The sequence below is a fragment of the Cebus imitator genome, unplaced genomic scaffold (genome assembly GCF_001604975.1).
Source record: "Cebus imitator isolate Cc_AM_T3 unplaced genomic scaffold, Cebus_imitator-1.0 Scaffold722, whole genome shotgun sequence".
Lineage (NCBI taxonomy): Eukaryota > Metazoa > Chordata > Mammalia > Primates > Cebidae > Cebus > Cebus imitator.
The window spans coordinates 499,995-515,303 of NW_016108037.1; the positions used below are offsets into that span (position 1 = coordinate 499,995).

The following is a 15,309-nucleotide window of genomic DNA, read 5'->3' on the forward strand; positions in this document are numbered from 1 at the left end:
TTATATGTTTGATTTGCTCTTTTTTTTTTTTTTTTAATTTTTTATAGTGATGGAGACTTGCTTTGTTGCCCAGGCTGGTCTCTCTCACCTGGCCTCCCCAAGTGCTGGATTCCAGGTGTGAGGCCCTGTGCCTGGCCTCAGCTGTTTTGAATGCATACCATTGTGTGGTTGGTGGGAGCCTGCGGGTTCTGCCTTTAGTCTGATTGCTGCTTGGAAATTCCCTGTACCATAGCCTTAGGCCAGTGCTTCAGAAGAGCCTTCTCTTCATGACTGGCTCCTGTGTGGACCATGTCTTTGGGTTCAGCCAGAAGATCCACCCTCAGTTTTGGAGTGACTTGAGAGGGCCCAGGTGGAGGGGGCTGGGTTGACCCCATAGTGCAGTCCCTAAAATGGTGGCTGCTTCAGGAACAATGAAGGTGTAGGCCACTTGTGATGAAGAAAACAAGATGGAAGGAGCTCGGAGAACTGGCCTCCATGTCCAAGGCGGTTGGGATTAGAGACCCGAGTCTGCTCCCAGCTCTGCCCAATGCCTTGTGACCTTCCGTTGTCACTGTACAGAGGCAGGGCTGTAGGTGATATCGTACGTGGAACACTGGCCTCACTTTGCTGGGACCCTCAAGCCCATTTTCTTTTCTTTTCTTTTTTTTTTTTGTTTTTGAGACGGAGTCTCACTCACTGGAGTGCAGTGATGTGATCTTGACTCATTCTAACCTCCTCCTCCTGGGTTCAAGCGATTCTCCTGCCTCAGCCTCCCGAGTGGCTGGGATTTCAGGCACCCATCACCATGCCCAGCTAATTTTTGTATTTTTAGTAGAGACAGGGTTTCACCATGTTGGTCAGGATGGTCTCAATCTCTTGGCCTTGTGATCCGCCCACCTTGGCCTCCCAAAGTGCTGGGATTACAGGCGTGAGGCACTGCGCCCAGCCCCCTCAGGCCCGTTTTCTTAGGAAGAGGGTACTTGGGTCACTCCAGCTGCCAAGAGAGTTGTGTCCTCTAACTGAGCACCTGCCACGTGGGTGGTCTTGGGGATCTTCCACAGCTATTAGGAATCTCTTTTTTTTTTTTTTTTTTTTTTTACAGTGGGGAAGGGGTATCTTGGGAGAAAAAAATAACAGGTAGTTTATTAGAAAAAGAACTAGTAGTCACAAGATAAAGTATATTTACCTGAAGACACGGAGGTAGTCACAAGGTAAGGTGTATTTACCTGAAGACAAGGAGGAAGGACAGACAGATGTGTGTAAATCGCTGCTGTTGGAAATGGTTGTCCTGAACTTCCCAGAGCTGCTCTCCAAGGCTGTGCTGCCTGCTGTGCCAAGCACTTCGTTTAATCCTTGTAACCACCCAGTGAGGTCTAGAGTTCTGCCCGTCCCCATTTTTCATATTGAGAAATGGAGGGAGAGAGGTTAAGAGCTTTACCCTTTCTGAGATTTGAACTTCGGACATCTGCCTCTGGGGGTCTTTTTTATTTTTGAGGGGGAGTCTTGCTCTGTCCCTCAGACTGGAGGGCAGTGGCATGGTCTTGGCTCACTGCAACCTCTGCCTCCCAGGTTCAAGCAATTCTGCTTCAGCCTCCCAAGTAGCTGGGATTATAGGCACCTGCCACCACACTCTGCTATGTATTTTTAGTAGAGATGGGGCTTCACTATGTTGGCCAGGCTGCTCTCGAACTCCTGGCTTCAGGTGGTCCGCCCCCCTCGGCCTCCCAAAGTGCTGGGATTACCGGTGTGAACCATCTCGCCCGGCCAACTCTGAACTTGACCAAGTAACACTTGGGGTATTGGGTATGTTTTAAGTGCCTCCCATTAAGGATGTTGATTAATTGGGTTCCCCTCCAGAGAAGACCCAAGTCTTGGAGAGGGCTCACAGGGGATGTGAAATAGTCTTAAAGTTTTTTAGGGATTTACATGTGAATATCTCCAGAAGATTCCAGAGAAAGAGGTGTTTGTCAGGGACCCACTAGCCCACAAAAGATCTGATTGGTTTAGGACACAGTGAGTTTTTCAGTGCTAGAAAGATTTAAGCTTCACTCTCTCTCAGCATCCTTCAGTGTGAAATAACTTGTGTTTCTACAGTTTGCTACGCTGCAGCTGAGCCCTTTTCTCTTTGTGCATTTCTCACAATGATGAACACATCTCTCATTGTGCTCGGATCTGGGCTTTGTAACTGGACTTCTGCCGTCTGCTTGGCCATGGACCATCCCTGGTGGATACACACACTCACTGACCTATGAGGCTGGAGCACTCCTGCAGTGGAGAGGGAGGACCTTCACTGACAGGGCAGAGGGAGGATGCTGGTGCCCCGCAGCTGCAGCAGGGCTGTGGGAGCTGGGGCACTGGGAGCAAGGGCTGTTGGGGACTGCTTTCACATCAGGCTGACTTGGGGGTCCTTTGAAGCTGCAGATATTTTGCTGCACAGTTTGTACACTACCGAGAATCAGACTTCCTAACCCGTTCCTGTCTACCGTTCTTTCCTTTAGACCTATTCCGGCCTGTTCTGTGTGGTCATCAATCCTTACAAGAACCTGCCCATCTACTCGGAAGAGATTGTGGAAATGTATAAGGGCAAGAAGCGGCATGAGATGCCCCCTCACATCTATGCCATCACAGACACTGCCTACAGGAGTATGATGCAAGGTGGGTGCCGTGGTGTCAGCCCTCCTGGGGCCAAGTCTTCACCGGGGGCCGCAGGTGCTGATTCACATTTGGTGCCACATCGATCTAGTGGCTGCTGATGGGCAGTGCATCATGGAGATCTGGAGGTCTGTAGACTGCTGTATGAGAGCCAGGGCCAATGGCTATCTAAAGAATATGTTTATATGTTGATAGAATGTTCTAGAAGCTTTAAAGTACACATTTCCTAATTTTCCCCCCAATTTCTTATTCTTTTCAAGAGCTCTTGTGCCTGTCCCCTCTGCTTTCTTTTAGGTCCCCTCTTCTACCTGTTTTTTTTGTTTGTTTGTTTTGTTTTTTAAGATGGAATTTCACCATGATGGCCAGGCTGGTCTTGAACTCCTGACCTCAGGTGATCCACCCACCTTGGCCCCCCAAAGTGCTAGGATTATAGGCGTGAGCCACCGCGTCCAGCCTCTTCTACCTGTTATTCCCTCCCCTTTGTGTTTTTCCCTCTTCCTCTCTTGCTCCTTCCCCACAGTCTTTTAGTTCTTCCCATCTTTACAAAAACAGATGTAGAGCCTCTGGTGGCTTTTGCCCCTCGTCACTCTGGCTTCGGTGCCCCTTCTGTTCCATTGCAGTGAAGCTTTGTAGAGGAGGAAGTGTCTGTGCTCACTGCCTCCGTCCCCACCTCCCGGTCACTCCCCTCACCCTGGCTGGTCTGCCCCCACCTCTTCTCCAGACTGGCTGACAGAGGGCACCCATGATCTGTGTGTTGCTAAGTCCACGGCTCTCGGGAGTTCCTACCTCACCTCTCCCCAGCATCATACAGTCTTGACGACTCCCTTTCAAAAGCCATTCCCTCCTATCACCCCTCTCTGGTTCCCTTCATCTCTGCCTTCCCCGTCTGTTTCCTGGTCTGTTTGGCTCTCCCACCACTCTTCCCCCCTTGCTCATTGGTGCTCCTTGAGATGTCACCTCAACTGCTGGTCCTCTTGCTCTGAGGATTCCTCTGGATGGTGGCCCCATTCACTTGAGTGGCTTCCACCATCACTTTCCGGCTGAGGAGTGTCACTGTCACCTGAGCACTGCTAGCCACATACTCCCAGCCGCCACCTCTGCTGCCATCTCTTCCTCCACCCAGTCACCCAAACCAGGATCCTGGGACTCTCCATTTATCTATCTATCTATCTATCAATCATCTATCCACCCACTCACCCACCTACCCAGTCACCCAAGCCAGGAACCTGGGACTCTTCATTCATTCATTGATTCATTTATTGAGATGGAGTCTTGCTTTGTTGCCCAGGCTGGAGTGCAGTAGTGTGATCTTGGCTCACTGCAACTCCCACCTCCTGGGTTCAAGCGATTCTCCTGCCTCAGCCTCCTGAGTAGCTGGGATTACAGGCGTGTGCCACCACGCCAGGCTAATTTTTGTATTTTTAGTAGAAACAGGGTTTCTCCATGTTGGCCAGCCTGGTTTCGAACTCCTGACCTCGTGATCTGCCCACCTTAGCTTACCAAAGTGCTGGGATTACAGGCGTGAGCCACTATGCCCGGCTCTTCTTTTCTTTTCTTTTCTTTTCCTTCTCTTCATTTTTTTTTGAAAGACCAATCAAGTGCATTAGTGAGAAGGGAGAAGGAGTAGAACAAGTTGTGTAACTGAACAGTCAGTCGAGATAGCTCACTATCTTCAGACCAGACTTTTAATTAAGGACTCATCACACTCCCCTCTTCCTCCCTCATCCCATTTTCCAAGTCAGCCAGCACTTTCTGTAGGTTTTTTCTCTTTCCATATTTCTGATTCCCTTCTCCCTTTTTCTACCCCTTTAATCCTGGCCTTAAGTAAACCTTTCCAATTTTTTGCCTGCACTATTGTATGGCCCTCTAAACATCACTTCTTTTTTTTTATACGGAGTTTTGCACTGGTTGCCCAGGCTGGAGTGCAGTGATGCCATCTCGGCTCACTGCAGCCTCTGCCTCCTGGGCTCAAGCGATTCTCCTGCCTTAGCCTCCCAAGTAGCTGGGATTACAGGTGCCCGCCATCACATCTGGCAAATTTTTTGTATTTTTAGTAGAGACAGGGTTTCGCCATGTTGACTGTGGCTGGTCTCAAACTCCTAACCTCAGGTGATGTGCCCTCCTCAGCCAACCAAAGTGCTGAAATTACAGGTGTGAAACACCATGCCAGTGTTTTTTTTGTTTTGTTTTGTTTTTTTGAGACGGAGTCTTGCTCTGTTGCCCAGACTGGAGTGCAGTGGCATGATCTCGGTTCACTACAGCCTCCGCCTCCCAGGTTCAAGCGATTCTCCTGCCTCACCCCACCCCCCAGTAGCTAGGATTACAGGCATGTACCACCATGCCCAGCTAATTTTTGTATTTTTAGTAGAGAAGGTGTTTTGCCATGTTGGCCAGGCTTGTCTTGAACTCCTGACCTCAGGGGATCTACCTGGATCTGCCTCCCAAAGTGCTGGATTTACAGGCGTGAGCCAGCATGTAAATCCAGCATGCTCAGCCAACTTCATTCTTAATGGAGCCCCCTACCCCATGCTTCTACCAACTGGTCATCTTTCTGGGATGTAAATGTGATCAAATCACTTGATTTGAAATTTTGACAAATCGTGAAAAAGCTCCTCATTGCCCCAGAACTATTAGGTTGCTGCTAAAGTAATCACAGTCTTTGCCATTCAAAGTAACGACAAAGACTGTGCTTACTTTTACACCAACCTCTAATAACACTCAGACTCTGTGGCAACATACAGTGCCCTTCAGAATTGGCCCCCTGCCTACCTCTCCTGCTTCTAGCTATGTGGAACGCCTCACATTTCCCTAAAAGCTCTTTCTGCTTCAAAACACCATACCTGCTCCATCAGCCTGCAATGCCTGGCAAATCCCTACTGTTTTTTTTAAAAGCACGATGGAAGCATTAGGGCCTCCAGGGAGACTGTCTGGGCTAGATTTGCATCAGAGCCCTGGTCATGCTTTATTTGACTGCGGTGTTTACACATTTCTTTTTCTCTCCTAGATGTTGCCTTTACATTCTCAGAGCTTAGCCAAGTACCTGGCTTGTGTAATTCTGACTCAAACCCAATTTTCAGGCAGGGCTGTGTTCTCCCATGTTGTATGGATAGTGGTTTGTTATGTCCTCTTCCATAGGCATCCTTTTTTCTTTGAACTTTGCAGTCTATCTAGACAGTGGTGGTAATGAATCTTGTTGGGTTAACCACCCTGTCCCTGGTTTAGAGGCTTAGAGTGGCAGCCCATGGGCCTGTCCTCCACCACCCGCACTGTTGAGCGTGATGAATTATGAATCGTGTTGGGTTAACCACCTTGTCCCTGGTTTAGAGGCTTAGAGTGGCAGCCCGCAGGCCTGTCCTCCACCACCCGCACTGTTGAGCGTGATGAATTATGTAGGATGCACAGGTTTGGCCGAGTCTTTGGCTTATGCTCACGTCTGTCAAAATTCCTTGAGGACGTCAGCCCTTTATTTCTAAAGTAGAATGAGTGTTTCAAAATGCTAACGAGAACAGCCTGGTGGCAAAACATTCTGTGGGATTCCAGAAAAGTCTGAGTCTTTGTCTCTAGAGGTTATGAGTCTGGTTGTTCCTAGCTCTCTTAATTGGCCTAGTGCAAGAAGTGTACTCCAGAGTCAGTCTTTTTTTTTTTTTTTTTTTTTTTGAGACGGAGTTTCGCTCTTGTTACCCAGGCTGGAGTGCAATGGCGCGATCTCGGCTCACCGCAACCTCCGCCTCCTGGGTTCAGGCAATTCTCCTGCCTCAGCCTCCTGAGTAGCTGGGATTACAGGCACGCGCCACCATGCCCAGCTAATTTTTGTATTTTTAGTAGAGACGGGGTTTCACTGTGTTGACCAGGATGGTCTCGATCTCTTGACCTCGTGATCCACCCGCCTCGGCCTCCCAAAGTGCTGGGATTACAGGCGTGAGCCACCGCGCCCGGCCTCAGAGTCAGTCTTGAGATGTGACCTACTGAGTGAGGGCCTCTTCTGACACTTGGATCCCGGATGGGAACAGTTAACTAGCAACTGGGCATTTTTGCTTTTAGGCAAGACATTGTGACTGAGCAATATGTACTGATGAGGCAGGAGGCAGAGTCCTCGGGTCTGGACTTCAGAATGTCTTCGGTTAACCTTCAGTTAACCTGCAGGACTCCTTCTCCAAGAGATTCATTCAATTGTTCTTTGTTCAATGACAACAAAAATTTGGTGGGGATAGCCTGAAAGCTCCATACATTGAAAGTAATTGGAGAACAACAACAAAAAAAAAGATGCAGAGAACTGGAGCTTTCCATTGTCTTGGCCATAACCGAATGGCCTTGTTAGGAACTCAGGGGCTGCCCTCTACATCTGTGCAATGGAGGATCTCTTCATGATTTGTCAAGATTCTGAATCAATGGGTTTGATCCGATTTGCAAATTATCAGGGCAGATAGGTAGGCGATTTCATCTTTTGGATGAAATCCAAAAGATGTATTTCCTATCCAAAAGCGATAGGAAATACATGTGTGAGCACAGGAGATCTGCATTGTCGGTGCCTCCTTTAAAGTAGTCTGTGCAGGTATTGGGTCTGTGTTTTCCTAACCCTCAGTCCGAGAGATTTTCACTTTGCCTTTGGCCTAGCGTTGGACTTGCTGCAGCTCTTGAGTTCCCATGTTGACTGACAGAGGACATTTCTAGGCTATTAGAAAGTTCCTTCTTCTTCAGCCGGGCGCGGTGGCTCACGCGTGTAATCCCAGCACTTTGGGAGGCCGAGGCAGGTGGATCACCTGAGGTGAGGAGTTTGAGACCAGCCTGGCCAATGCGGTGAAACACAGTCTCTACTGAAAATACAGAAAAGCTGGCCAGGCATGGTGGTGCACACCTGTAGTCCCAACTACTCAGGAGGCTGAGACTTAAGAATAGCTTGAACCCAGGTGGCAGAGGTTGCAGTGAGCCGAGATCACGCCACCATACTCCAGCCTGGACAACAGAGCGAGACTCCGTCTCAGTTAAAAAATGAAAATAAAAAACTTCCTTCTTCTTGTATATAGCTGACCTGCAAAGCAATTAATAATAGGTCTCTTGTTCTTGGAGCAGGGAGGAAGTTATTAACAGAAACTGCTCACATTATGACCAGATGGTTCACTAGTAAAAGAAAGGTGTCCAGAGGAACCTTTGGTTTTTGCCCTGGGTCATGTGTCACCCGTGGAGCCTCGGCGTCTGCAGTCTGTTAAAATCTACCCTTCTCTTTTGGAGTGAAGTCTTAGTGCCTGCTGCCCACCCGGCTTTGCCTACCCGGGGGAAACAGGTTTGTTCTCTGCCACTGACATCTTAAAAGGCACAGCCAGAGGTTCCTTTTCTGCTTTATCTTTAAACAAGAACTAGACAAAGATTTCCTTCCTGAGCTGACTGTGGCTTATGACATACCAGCATTTATTCTGCCAAACAGGGCAGTTGGTGGCTTTGTCTGGGGACTTGTAGGAGAGGAGCTGTTTGACCCTTCCTGGGACCTCCATCTGCCTTTATCTGTTCAATGTCCTGATTTGTGCCTGCTGTTGTTCCACAGTTATTATTGATGGCACTCTCTTTCACTTTGAGAAGCATCTCAGTTTGGAGGAGATATTATATGTTACTCACCTATTGTCAGACTGACCCAGGGTTTCTCACACTTGACACTAGTGATATTTGAGGCTGGATGATTCTCTGTTGGGGGTGGGGAGTGTTCCTGAGCACTGTAGGATGTTTAGCAACATCCTGGCTCCTATTCATTCGATGCCAGCCGCACCTTCCCTCTCCAGTTGTGACAACCAAAAATGTTCTCAGACATTGCCATCAAGTTGTTTGTGGGGGGCAAGATTACTCCCAGTTAAGAACTACTGGACTAAGCATTGCAGATTAGTTTTACTTTGAGCGTCGTCTTCGATCCATCAGTAGTGGCTGCCTGGAGCCCTACTGATCCTTCTGTGCTGGCAAAGATTTGAGACTCGATGCAGGAATGCTGAGATGGATTACTGCTGTCTGCCATGGGCCTGGGTGGGGCATGACAGCATGTAGTGCCTTGGATTAGGCTGTGGAGGTAGGTAACAGAAGGTGCTAGAATGACAGGAGGTTTTGACATCCTGTTACTGGATGCCCTTGGCAGTCCAGGTGGAGAGATGAGACGCGTTTATAGACAGAAATATGTGGCCATAGCTACAAAACACGACACTTGCTGCCTACATCTGTGCCAGCACGACTGAGCCGGTGTCAGGTGTCCTGGGAGTTTGGGGGAAGGTGTGGCGGTGAGGCCTGGGGTGGTTGGATCTTGCAGAAAGGCGGTGGTATGTGTCAGTCAAGTAGTTACAGGGCATCCAAGACATGCGCAGCATGGCCTTGGGTTTAATTAAAGTCGTGGTGACATGGTCGGTTCACCTCCTGACCCTGCCTTTCCCATACAGTTAATTCATTGTCATGGCCATCCCTGGGTCTTCCCACCTTGTGGATTGGACCATTCCTCTGAACTCTGAGACGGCATTGAAGACTTTGAACTGGCCAAGGACACGAGCGTGAGAGAGCATAACGTTGTATTGTGTTGCTGGCCCTTGCCAGGCGGAGACCAACTTTAAGGGGGCTGGGGCTATCCCAGGGCAGGCACAATGATCTGCTATAGAGTTCAGGCGGAAGCAGCTGTGGTCTGCAAAACATCTGCCTCGCCTGGGAAATGGTGCTTCTGGCTCCCGGGCCAGACCTTCTGGGGTCTCCCCTGTGGGGAGAGGCGTGTGTGTCTCTACAGGAGCACTTGCTGGTTGAAAAATTTGACTCGAGCCCAGTTATATCCCCAGTGAGTAGAAAAAGCCCCTTCTGGAAGGCTGAGGTGGGCGGATCATGAGGTCAAGAGATTGAGACCATCCTGGCCAACATGGTGAAACCCCATCTCTACTAAAAATACAAAAAAAAATAGCTGGGTGTGGTGGCACGCACCTGTAGTCCCAGCTACTTGGGAGGCTGAGGCAGGAGAATCCCTTGAACCCAGGAGGAGGAGGTTAGAGTGAGCCGAGATTGCGCCACTGCACTCCAGCTTTGCAATGGAGTGAGACTCTGTCTCAAAAAAAAAAAAGCCCCTTCTCTGTGAATTCGGTAGAATGTCAGGTTTGGTTCACTTTCGGTGACTTGTGGTATTAATATTTTAATGAGTTCCCAGTATTTTAGGGGAAGTGAGTCTGCTTTCATTCTAGACCTCAACTGGTCTGAGAGCAATTTAACCCTTTGCTCTGTGCCAACCTCCCCCCCACCCCCTCACCCAATCTCTGGGTTCTCAGGGGAAGCTGCACCGGAAGTGGTTGGTCACCAGCAGCTGCCCAGAGTGCCAGTGAGTGTCCACGTTCCCCTTGGCTTCTAACCTTTCTCTGTAAATGATGAGGGGTAGAATTTTTGTGTATCTTCACATCTGAGCACGGCTCTTTGAATATGGAAAGAGGCAGGCCCAGATATGTTAACTGACTTGTGAGCCCCAGAAAGCAGGCCTCCTGATTCCCGTCCTGGTGCCTGTTACCCCGGCACAGGCCCGCAGGGTGCTGGTACCTCTCATTTTCTCTGGCTGGTCTTGAAGGAATTCTCTTGGGCTCAGTGGTTAGGTGGGGACTAGGGCAGGAGGGGCCCTCTCTTTCCTTCTCTCCGCATTCTTCTTGTCTCTCCTGTGGAACCGTCTGCTTTCCAAGGTCTTTCTGAGGAAGAGGGCCATGTTGGGCAGAAGCCCAGGAAAATGTGTCAAGGGGGCAGAAAAGCTCCATTTGAATAGACTCACCGGGACGGGCGGCTGAGGAGCGAGCGCTTCGGAAGCCACAGATGGGATGACTCTGCTGAAGCAGGAATGCGCCCAGCCGGGAGGCTGCCAGCCCTGCCAGCCGTCAGCACACAAAGGCCCCGCTGTCTGCCGGGGAGGTCGGGAATAGGCCCTGTGTGCCCAAATGTGCCGTGCAGGCAGCTCGGGCTCTCCGAGATGGGGTGTGTCCCGTGTCCGCACCCACTGGTCTCCTTGTGCTGGTTTAGCACCTACTGTGTGTTTGTGGGGGCACTCTGCAGGGTGTATGGACAGCAGGTTGGGGCCTGCCTGGAGGAGGTGACTGTCTCGTGCCCAGAGACAAGCAGATCAGCTTCAAGATGAGAGCGAGAAACTAGCACAGAGAAGGGGGGCCCCACTGAGCTTCGAGAGCTGCTGGGGTGGGGACGGGGCTTTGATAGATGACACAGCACTTCCACAGGGCACCAGAAAGGGGCTGCTGGGCCTGTCTCAGCCTGAGATTTGGGAAAAGTGCCATGCTTTGCCTTTGAGCGAGAGGAAGTGTGTTGTGGAGGAGAAACCGTGGGCTTTGATCGGCCTCTTTCGCTGCCTGACTGCAGCCCGGCTGGAGCAAGTCCGCTCACTCTGATTGAGCCTCATTCTCTTGTCTGCCTGACTGCAGCCCGGCTGGAGCAAGTCCGCTCACCCTGATTGAGCCTCATTCTCTTGTCTGCCTGACTGCAGCCCGGCTGGAGCAAGTCAGCTCACTCTGATTGAGCCTCATTCTCTTGTCTGCCTCTTGGGCTTCATAAAACTCCCTGGCAGGGTCATGGTAAGAAGTAAGACGCCACGTGTGTGATGGCTGCGGCGATCACCTGTTAGAGCTGGCACTAAGAGTCCAAACGCTTCCTGACTGAACTGCCCCGCCTTTCACAGAGGCTTCAAATCACTCGTTCCTTCCGTTCACACTCCTGCTTGCTTAACGAAGGTGATGGCCAAATGCATCTTTCTGGCAGGCGTTTGAAACTCCTCAAAAAGACTCCCCTGAGAGTCTAGCCGCAGGAAGTGAGTTGTCACAGCCGCTTCCCCTGCAGCGACTTCGCCACACACTGGAACACGATAACAGACATGGTCCCTGGCCTGTCTGGTCTGGTCCACTCAGAGCTGAGGCCTGGGGTGGATGTGGCCTCAGTGGAGCTTTAGGAGATGTGGTGCTTGATCCAGAGTTGGTTCTTCTGCAGCCCTGATATGCTTTTCTGTTCCCTGGACTGCTGGTGGACCAGAGAGGTGCTGTGGGAAGCAGTCCCTGGGCTACCACCCAATACCATGGCTGCAGCCGGGAGGCGCTGTCCTGGAGCTGATGCGAACTGGCTGCTTTGTCCTTCCTGCCAGGAAGGAAAGCCTGGCCCCAGCACGAGGCTACTGAACTACCCATGGTCCTGCCTGACACAGTCTCATTTTTAGAACATCTTCTCTCTAGAATAGGAGTCTCTGGGCCCGGGGCAGTGGCTCAGGTCTGTAATCCCAGCACTTTGGGAGGCTGAGGCAGGCAGATCATGAGGTCAGGATTTCGAATCCAGCCTGACCAACATGGTGAAACCCCCCTCTCTACTAAAAATATAAAAATTAGCTGGGTGTTGGTGGTGTGTGCCTATAATCCCAGCTACTCAGGAGGCTGAGGCAGGAGAATCATTTGAACCTGGGAGGCAGAGGTTGCAGTGAGCCGAGATCGTGCCACTGCACTCCACCTGGGCGACAAAGCAAGACTCTGTCTTTAAAAAAAAAAAAAAGAGTCTAGTTAACAGGCCCTTTTCAAGGATTCATTGTTAGGCTTACTTCTTTTTGGAAATTCATCCCAGCAGACCCACCATGCTTTGCTCTGCACCCACTGAGAGGGAGATGAAATGAAGTGTCCTCTTAGAACCCGAAACTTTGGGTGGGGGTGTTTGGAAGCTTTGCCCAGTGTTTTTGTTTCTGCTCCCCATCCCCCGAAACAAACCAACGCCAAAAACTCACATCAAGTCCCTACTGACCCTAAGCCACTTGGTGCTTTGGCCACCTGTGAGTTCTCTTGCTGCCTGGCGAGTGTCGGCTGCCACTGCCAACCCGTTTTTCCTGTTCTCCCAAGCGCCGGCTCTGAGACTTCAGTTGGTCTGTGTCCCAATTTGTCAGGGCTGAACCATAGCGTGTTGAGAAAAAGGAGTTGCTTTCCTTTACCTACCTGATTTCTGGAATTAAGACTGGTTGACTACAAAAGTAATTTCCTACAACTAAAGAAAGATAAATGAGCTAAAACTCTGCTGGTATAAAAGTTGGGATTCTGGAAGTGGCTTCTGTAAAATTTGTTTAGTCTTGACCAAGACTACCAGCCCCGTGTAGACATTGATAATAAACTCTTGAGGATGCAAGCTGTTCTTTGGGAAAACAGACGGTGCTGATGGGGGCTCAAGATGTCATTCCCACGTGGCTTTATGATTCTTCTTGAAGATCTTGTCTCTTCCACATGATCTGGTCCACAGATACAACAGGGCACGGGTCTAAGCTGCAAGGAGAGGATGTGTGAGCTGTGCTCCAGGAGTGAATCCTGGCCTGACAGCCTTTCCTTCTACCCATTGCTTTTCCAAGGCGGCATGGTCATGCGCTGTTACTATTCCCCTCCAAGCATTGATGTCCCTGGTATTCTCAAGCACGATTGACTCATCAAAGGAAGTTTCACAAAGCCGGTTGCTGTCTTTGCAGGCCTGTTGGTATCCCAACAGGGAGCCGGGTTTGTCCTGAGCAGTGCCTGGCTGTGTCTGCCATGCTCCTTGTGTGTGTCCCAGGTCCTTCCCTCTTGTTCCCGGTTGCTCCAGCCCTCTGCAGAACTCAACAGGGGCCCCTCCTCCCTTGCCTTTCCTCTTCCCAAGGGGAATGTTAGGTAGGAGCAAGGCAGAACCGGACTGGGAGTGTCCCAGTGGCATGTGCTGTGGGTGGTCAGCCCTCACATGTGGCTTTTGAATTTCCCTCCAGTCTGACAAACCTACTGGAGCTGCCTTGACAACAAATCCACTAGGAGAACGTTCTCCCTCCTGCCCCTGCTCACAGGAAGGGCAGAGAAACACCCAGCAGTGCTGTTTCTGGCAGGTTTGCTTGTATGCTGGGAACTTACCTGTGTTTTCCTAACGCATCTTGGCCAAGAGAAGTCTTGTCTGGGGCCTTGCTTGGTCTCTGACATAATGAAAGTTAAGAGCAATCCCTCAAGCTTTAAAAAAATTATCCAAGGTGCCTGGAAGGGGCCGCCCATTCTCTGCCTCCTGTAACTGGAGACTTGGGTCTTGACAGGTTCAAACCAGGGTTCCACCTGGGGAAACACGGGCTGTGGGCAGAGGCACTGGGCCAAGTTAAGCTGGCTTCTGGCATAGACGCAGCTAAGCAGGCATGTCCCTTGATCTGGGCCTACCGTGGTGCCCTAGAGGGCACACTTGCCCATGTCCTCATTGTGTGCCTGGGAGCCACGGCAGGGGCTTCCTCCTTTGCTGGCGGATTGTTAGGCAGGCAGGCTGCCAGGAAGCTCCACCCCCCTCGACACAGATCTGCAGCCCCTGCTGATATGAAGCATCCTTTTGCACTTGCTTTTCCTTACCTCCCCGTTTGCCTCCCAAGGGCTTGTAACCCAAGCTTGTGAATTGAGCTGGCTGTGGGGAAGCAGAGCCTCCCATCGTGAAAGCGTTGTGGCCCTTTCTTTGCAGCGCTGAGGCAGGTCTGCGGGAGGTGCCCAGTGCTGTGCCCATCCGGGCGTTTGATGGAGGGGTGTGCGGGGGAGGGTGAGGCCTCCAGAGGCCTGAGATCTCAGCCCTATTCATGCGACTCTGATCAAGCCATCGGATTTCTTAGGACTCTGCCCTGATCTTGGGGTCGATTTGAATTAGGTGCTCTCCAAGACCTTCCCAATCCAAGTTCCAAGCTTCAGCCCCATAGGTGCTTTGTGGTTTGACCAACTGAGACCAGATGCTGTCCACATGAGGGTCTTGGAGAGAAGCGACTCTGGGTCTAGGTCCCTGCCCAGGACAGCATGAGACACCCATTCTGGCAATGCAGGGCAGGGATCACAGTGCCAACACAGCAAGCCACCCCCAGGGGCCACTCTGAAATTTCCCTGAAAGCAGAAGGCTCCCTGGTGGTGGAAAGTTTTGATCCCATTTGTCTCAGATTATCTGATCAGTCTCACCCAGTGTGGGGACATTGCCAAACCTGAAACTCCCCTTTCCTTTCTTTCTTTCTTGGCCCTTACCCATTTCTCAAGAAACCCAGTGGAGCTGAAGATGGGGTCCTGTAGGGGCCTCTCCCAGGTGGAGCCCGAAAGAGCTGCTCCATGCCGGAACCTGGGGAGATGTGATCTTGGGAGCATGGTGATGAGTCAGTCCCAGCAGTGGTTGCTGGTGAACCAGGCCCCTTCCTCTGTACTTCCTGTTGGGCTGATGTCACCGCTGTGTGAGCCTCGTGGCCTTTTATGGACAAGAATGAGCTGAAGCTCCTCTCCCAAAGGAAGTGAGCCTTAAGCCTTCAGCAGAAGTCAGCACCTGGGATGAAATACCTGTGGTCAGATTCCCCTTCCTCCCTCCTGGACCCAGCCTTCTGAGCTGGCTAGAAACACCTGTGCACAGGTAGAGGGCCACATCAGCTCAGGGGCCCTCACTGCATGGGCTTGGCCTCAGGACATTTCAGGTTTCAAATGAGATCCAAGGAGGGAATGGCCTGGTTCCTGAATATGTAACCTTTATAAAAGACTTTCTCGTGGTGGTGCCAGGGAGTTGCTCGGTTGGGAGCTCTGAGACAGCAGGCGGATAAGGACGGCATGTCTGGGCGTCTGCCTCACACTGTTGACAACAGATACACCATTTCCTTCCATCCTCAGAGCAGTCCCTTAATTCCCAGAGGGGTCAAGGGGCAGGCACCGCGTAGGAAGA

General features: G+C 50.9%; 1 protein-coding gene across 8 annotated transcripts in view; it reads left to right on the forward strand.

The window, feature by feature from the left end:
- The window catches only part of MYH9 (myosin heavy chain 9), a 116,717-nt gene that overhangs the window by 51,623 nt on the left and 49,785 nt on the right, over nucleotides 1-15,309 (forward strand). For all 8 annotated transcript variants that reach the window (XR_005198417.1, XM_037735077.1, XM_037735082.1 and 5 more), the window contains exon 3: nucleotides 2,478-2,634. Coding sequence is in view for 7 of the 8 variants with exons in the window: in XM_037735077.1 (XP_037591005.1) it covers nucleotides 2,478-2,634 (157 nt within the window). In the remaining variant the exon portion in view is untranslated. The remainder of the gene's footprint in view (nucleotides 1-2,477; nucleotides 2,635-15,309) is intronic.